The sequence below is a fragment of the Orycteropus afer genome, unplaced genomic scaffold, assembly GCF_000298275.1.
Source record: "Orycteropus afer afer isolate SDZICR_OR568_19922 unplaced genomic scaffold, OryAfe1.0 scaffold00070, whole genome shotgun sequence".
Taxonomy (NCBI): domain Eukaryota; kingdom Metazoa; phylum Chordata; class Mammalia; order Tubulidentata; family Orycteropodidae; genus Orycteropus; species Orycteropus afer.
Window position 1 is genome coordinate 2090175 of NW_006921657.1, and position 7239 is coordinate 2097413.

Below are 7239 nucleotides of genomic sequence, written 5' to 3' on the forward strand. Positions count from 1 at the left end.
CTCAAGTATAGCGGGGATTGTGGGGCTGGCGCAGGATCGGGCAGTGTTTCGTTCTGCTGTGCATGGGGTCGCTATGAGTCGGAAACGACTCAACGGCACTTAACAACAACAACTGCAGATGTACCTAACAGTAAGAAATTCACCATTATGAAATTCTAGTTATGAAACTCTCTTGAAATATGAAGCAATATTAAATTTATGACTAAATCTCCATTTATAAATGAAGATAGTACCTAGCAATTAGATGGGAAAAAAAAAAAGACTTATTGAATAAAATAGTGAAGTTCTTCTCATTTATTTTAAATTATTTCACTTACAATTCTGAGAGGTAGAGAAAAATCTATGGAAGATTTATTAATCCAGTTAACTATTTGACCACGCACAGAGAAAAGTATAAACCCCAAAGCTTTTGATTAATCACATCAATATTTTAATTGCTTTCCTATATAAATTTATTCCCCAAATAGCCTTCAATATACAAAACAGGAACTTGGAAAAAAAAAATTCTGCTCAGAAAAACAAGTGTCACTGTCTTTTATGACCATTTTTTCCATTTTGTTACACATCAGAGGAATAACAAGTATATTTGTGAAGCACGAGTGACTAAGTATATATGGAATCTGAATCACCAGATTTCAGAAATGAAAAATATTTTATACAAAAACATACTTAGTACTTACCATATAAAGTAGAGCTATCATTGTACTCTCATTACTTTAATTACGTACATTTTCAAATGTACATGGCATTTTTACAATACCATGATGAATCAGTGTTGTCTTTTAGAGAATAGAATGAAAAATCCATAATACATTTTATGAGAACAAAACATGGAATTAATTAGATAATTAGATTTTATTTTATATGCACATTTCTTATACTTTTAAAACAACACAAAGAAATGTTAGCTATTTAAATTACAAAGACACAATCAGATCATGTATGAGTAGCTTTCATGAAGAGCTGGGTTGAATTTTTAAAAATTAATATTCTGCTCTCATGGTGGCATATTCAATTGAGAGTTTTCTTAAGTCTGTAAGTCAAAAACCTAAAGGCAAAAAGCTACCAGTTAAAAGAATTAAAGGAATTATCAACTAATAGCAAGTCAAGGATATACCAGCAAGTATATGATCCTTGTTATGTAAGCATTAGTTATTGAGAAGAAGGAAGACTCATGTCACACTAAAATAAAAAGCATGTGTCCTTTCAACTCCATTATGTTTGCTCACTCAGTTTACCAATTATGTTTATAAAATTGAAAAACTTCATTTCTTAGTTATTGTTGTTTTTAGGTGCCATCAAGTAGATTTTGACTCAAACGAATACTTCAAGTTTAGGAAATTTAGAATTTCTTTCATCAAGTTTTCTTTTTCTAGTTATAGAAATAATACAACCCATTAGAAAAGTACAAAAATGAAATAAATTCATTTCATGATCCTGAAGGTTATACCAAAACTTTTTTAATAACTACATAATATTCCTTCAAATTTATTTCTTCAACTGTACAGGAAAAAGACAATAGATTATTTTAGTCTAAAATTTAAAGAGGAGACAAAATTCTATCCTCATTTCAAATTTTATACTTAAAGTGTTTTACCTTATGTTAAACAATAGCTAGGCATTTACTTTTTCATAAAGCATCAAACGAAACAAAACTAAATTTCTTTAGTATGGCAGGGAGTGAACAGAGGAAGAGCTAAAAATTAACACTGACAATTTAAAATTTTATCTGGGAAAAAAAATAAAATGATACATTTCCTAACACATTCTTAGTCTAGATGATGGAATACATGGGAATAGTTATTTCCTATTAATCTTCTTCAATATTTAGTATAGATTATCTCAGACCTACTCAGATCAAAAACATGGTGTTAATCATATTTCATATTGCACATCATTTTACAAATCATATTGTTTCAATATATCCACTCCACACTGAGTAAACTATGTATAACCTAAGGTTTAATACACTTACAGTTCCTTGTGTTTGTCTTCTGCCAAGATTTGGTCATTTGGTTTCAGAGAATACCTATAACACAAATACAAATATACACTGGTCACATAAACTTACAAGTACATTTGCCTCATGAACATCTGATTATAGTATCAGTAAAGTTAGTTGACCCCTGCCTCAAGTAAAGCATTGCTCCACTGTTACAGATTTCCGTCTTAATTGATAAATGCCAAGAAAGTCCAAGGAAATGGTATTTTGATATTATATTAGTCACTTTGACTAACACCACCCAAAGGGCTGCAGGGAGATCAACTGAACCATGATTGGAAAATATATCTTTACTATTCTTCTCTGAAGAATCTAGGAGCTCTGATGGCGTAGTGCTAAGGCACTTTATTGCTAACCAGAGGCTGGTAATTCAAACCAATCAGCCACTCCTCAGAAGGAAGAATGGGCAATCTGCTTTCATAGAGATACCACCTCAGAAACCCAAGGAGGGATTGCTATGAGTTGGAACTGACTTGTCCGCAGTGAGTTTGTTTTTTTGCTTTGTTTTGTTTTGTTTTTGGTACAGAATCTAGGAGCTCTGGTGGCGTAACGGTTAAGACATTCAGCTGCTAACCAAATGGCTGATGATTTAAACCCACAACCATGCCATGGGGGAAAAAATGTGGCAGTTTGTTTCTGTAAAGATTTGTTGTTGTTGATGTTAGGTACTATCAAGTCGGTTCCAACTCATAGCGACCACAAGTACAACAAAATGAAACACGGCCCAGTCCTGTATCAGCCTCACAAATCCTGCTATACCTGAGCCCATTGTTGCAGCCACTGTATTAATCCATCTTGTTGAGGGCCTTCCCCTTTTTTGCTGACCTTCTACTTTACCAGGCATGATATCCTTCTCCAAGGAATAGTCTCTTTTGACAACATGACCAAAGTAGATGAAACGAAGTAAAGATTTACAGCCTTGGTAACCCTGTAGGGCGGTTCTACTCTGTCCTATAGGGTCACTATAAGTTGGAATCAACTAGATGGCAGTGGGTTTTGGTAGAAAATCTATAATGTTATGCCTATCCAGCAGTTCTAAATTCAAGAAACTCTACAGTGTCAAATATTAAGAGTTCACAAAGTTATCCATTCATGAAGTACATAATAAACATTTGTGACCAACCTATGTACTAGATTGCATGACACAGCAGGAAGAGTAAGTTTGGGAGTTGCTGACTAAGTCATTTTCTAGCTTATTAACTGTCCTGGTTATCTAACACTCCTGGAACCGACCTGATGGCAGTAAGTTTGGTTTTGGTTTTAGCTGTAACAGAAATACCACAAGTGGATGGCTTTTACAAAAAGATTATTGTCTCACTATTTAGGAGGATAGAAGTCCAAACTCAGAGTGCTGGCTCTAGTAGAAAGTCCCTGTCTCTTCACTTTCTGCTTCCTGGTTCTTGGAGATCTCCACGTGTCTTGGCATCTATCTTACCCCATCTCTCTTTCTCTCTGCTCAATTGTTTAATCTTTTTTATATATATTTGAAAAGAGAATGACTCAAGATATACCCTACACTAATCGTGCTTCATTCTCATTCCCAAATAGGATTATAACCATAGGCACAGAGGTTAGAATTTACAACATATATGTTTTGGGGAACATAGGTTGGTCACAAATGTTTATTATGTACTTCATGAATGGATAACTTTGTGAACTCTTAATATTTGACACTGTAGAGTTTCTTGAATTTAGAACTGCTGGATAGGCATAACATTATAGATTTTCTACCAAAACCCACTGCCATCTAGTTGATTCCAACTTATAGTGACCCTATAGGACAGAGTAGAACCGCCCTACAGGGTTACCAAGGCTGTAAATCTTTACTTCGTTTCATCTACTTTGGTCATGTTGTCAAAAGAGACTATTCCTTGGAGAAGGATATCATGCCTGGTAAAGTAGAAGGTCAGCAAAAAAGGGGAAGGCCCTCAACAAGATGGATTAATACAGTGGCTGCAAAAATGGGAATAATTTTTTTTTTTTTTTTTTTTTAGGATTTGGGTGAAGATTTACAGAGTAAATTCACTTTTCATACAGCAGTTCACATATACTTTGTCTCATGTCATTGACCAAAATTTACAATGCAGCAGCTCCCCTCCCACTTCCTCCCCATAGTTACCTCTTCCCAGTGTCCATCCCTTCATACTCTTCTGCACCCTGAGCTATCTCCCTGTGCATAAGCAGCCCTTCCTTCTCCCATGATTGTTCTCTCCAGGGCGTGTGTCTACTTGAGGTAAATGTTTAACTCACATGCCTGTACTTTGTTTGGCTGGAAACCACAGTTGTGGGTTCAATTCCAGACCTGAAGGGCAGCCAGGGGCCATAGTCTCAGTGGTTACACCAGGCTCTATTGGACCAGCAAACCTGGTCCCCACCTTCTTTTTTTTTTTTTTTTTTGCCTCCAAATGATTTTGAGTTTTGTACCACATTGTTCTCTTGGAGAACATAATTTAACATATAATAATAAACATAGACAAGACTTCACCTTAAGTCTCAGTTTCCTGATCTATAAAGTAGAGATTGCTTTAAATAGTAGATTTGAGATCTTTCAAAGTGGTGTGTATTTGTACTGTTGAAGGTAAACAGACTTTATGAAGGGTACAGAGAAATAGCTTTATGGACAATTCCCAAATTCTCAATTTCATTTGTGCTCAATATTTTCCTGAAACTAATTTGTATGATAATGCACCAGAGACCCTGGTACAGAAGTCACAATGAGTCACCTTTCCTACTTCCCCTTTCACTAATGCCCTCACCCACTTTATAAAAAGAATGGCATACCTCATACCCATCCTGAATGGTACTGTATTCCCCTGTCTGGTGTGTAAAATGCCTGGAGCATTAAAGTAGGGATGATTCATAATATTTTGGTCTCCAAAGCCTTCTTCATACCATAAACTGAATACTGAGCTTCTTATTTTCTACCTTATTTCTGTAAAGAGTGACACTAAACTAAAACCAAAAACTAAACCCACTCCTATCAACTCGATTCTGACTCATAGCAACCAGAAAGGTCAGAGTAGAATTGCCCCACAGGGTTTCAAAGGCTGTAAATCCTTATGGAAGCAGACTGCCTCATCTTTCTCTCACAGAGCAGCTGGTGGGTTCAAATTACTGACATTCTGATTAGCAGCTGAGAGTTTTAACCACTGTACCACCAGAGCTCCTTAAGAGTGAAGCTAGAAATTAGAAATAGGGATTTGTGATAGGATGTTCTATACTCAGACACGGTGATAACAGTATTAATTTTAAAAGTTTACCTCTTACACTCTCTGATCATCATCAAAGAATGTACCACTTTTCAGGAACAGTTTCATGAAACAAAGTTATGAGAGTTTCCAATAAGAAGCAGTAAAGGTAGCATCAATTTATTATTTCCAGGCAACAAACTTAAAACAAAGCTCCTTGCCCTTCTATCTATTTCCTGAGCATTAAATATTAGAGGATGGTTCTCACACGGGCACTGTAGTGCTATGGGTTTCTCTTTATATATGGCCTTTCTGGTCCTAGGTCTGCCAAGATGACTTGCTAAACCACAATCTTGCACAGATTAGACAGTTTACTATGCAAATAAAGTATGTAAAACATTTGCAGGGATTGGTCAATTATTATGCAAATAAGATGCCAGTGGCCTACTGAGAATATTGTTCAATTTGTGGTCTAGGCAGTAGCAGCAGGCTTAAAAAAGAGCCTAGAGGTTGCAAGAAGATTTCACCACCATCAAGAAGAGCTGGGAGCAGACTAGATCCTTTGGAAATTGAGTCCCTGCACTGAGAAACCCCTGGAGGAAACCTTTAACACTGAAGATATTGTAATATGGTACAAGATAGCATAAGACGGTTGTGGTGGTTATGTTGTGTGTCAACTTGGCTGGGCCTGGTTGAGTGGCTGGGCAGATAGTGGTAGTTATTCCCCATGATGAGACTGGCACTCAACTCCATGGTGGAATCTACTACAAGCAACTGAGTAGCTGCCTTTGGGATGTGGTCTGCTTCCTGTATATAAGGAAAAGCCTTAGGAATGGTTTCTAATTTATGGCACACTGGACCCTGCATGTAGCCGTGTCATTGTTCAGCAGCCTGCCATGCTCTGCCAACCTTGGGACTTAGAATGGACTTAAATTAATGGCCTGCCATGTGGTTTGGTAATATCAGGACTGTGCCTTTTTACTTGTCAACCTTGGGGCTTCTCAGCCTCAGCAGCCAGCAGCTGTCTGAGTGAAGAAATGCATCTAGCTTCAGTGGGCCGGGAGCTGGATGCAGAGCTGAAGCCCAAGGCTGAGGGGCTTTCACCCAGCCCCTAGACCTGGCACCTTTGAACTTGGACTTCTAGCCTCCTGAACTGTAAAAGAATAAACTCCTGTTTGTTAAGGCCATCCCATTTGTTGTGTATTTCCTGTCAGAGCAGCACTAGGTAACCAGAACAATGGTGCAGTGGCACTAGCAGCAGTGGAGTGAGACACCTGCAATAAGCTTCCCAACCCACGAAGCGAGAGAGCTGAGCACCACCAGGTAGCGGTTTGCCAGTGGAGTGGAATGTCTCCAGGCACTTGATGGTGGAGCCAAAAGAGCTGTAACACTTGACAACTAAGCAGGCCCTGGTGCTAGAACCCAGGCCCAAGTAGGTGTCAGTGACGGAGGCCAACAGTGAGACCTGCTTGCAGACATGACTAAAAAAATGCTGAGAGTTTTCTGGTTGGAATCTGTCCTAACTAATGAACTATATCCTGTATCCTGTGACACGCACATTGATCCTGATCCTGAATTGTAACCTGTTACTTCCCTAATACACCAGATAATTATGAGTATGGTCTGTGTGTTCTGTGTGACCACTGTAACAAATTATCAAACCCACCAGAAAAGCACAGAGTGCTGTAGGGAGGACAGCTGGTGTCAGAAATGTTAAAAAAAAAAAAAAAGATTCAAGAGTGGAGATATGTCTGACTTCTCCTCAGAGGAATTAGGTTTGGGCTGATGGTGGTTCTTTGCTCTCGCCCTGAAATTACTTAACTTCTGATAATAGCTTACAGACACATGTTGTTGTTGTTGTTGTTAAGTGCCGTCGAGTCATTTCCGACTCATACAGACCCCATGCACAGCAGAACAAAACACTGCCCGATCCCACGCCAGCCCGACAATCCCCGCTATACTTGAGCCCATCATCGCAGCCACCATGTCAATCCATCTCGTTGAAGGCCTCCCTCTCTTTCGTTGACCCTCCACCCTACCAAGCATGAC

General features: G+C 38.3%; 1 protein-coding gene across 1 annotated transcript in view; it reads right to left on the reverse strand.

Moving 5' to 3' along the window:
• Positions 1-7239, reverse strand: part of ADK (adenosine kinase) — an 853347-nt gene that overhangs the window by 714956 nt on the left and 131152 nt on the right. The window contains exon 4 of the mRNA XM_042780914.1: positions 1976-2029. Within this exon, the coding sequence (XP_042636848.1) occupies positions 1976-2029 (54 nt within the window). The remainder of the gene's footprint in view (positions 1-1975; positions 2030-7239) is intronic.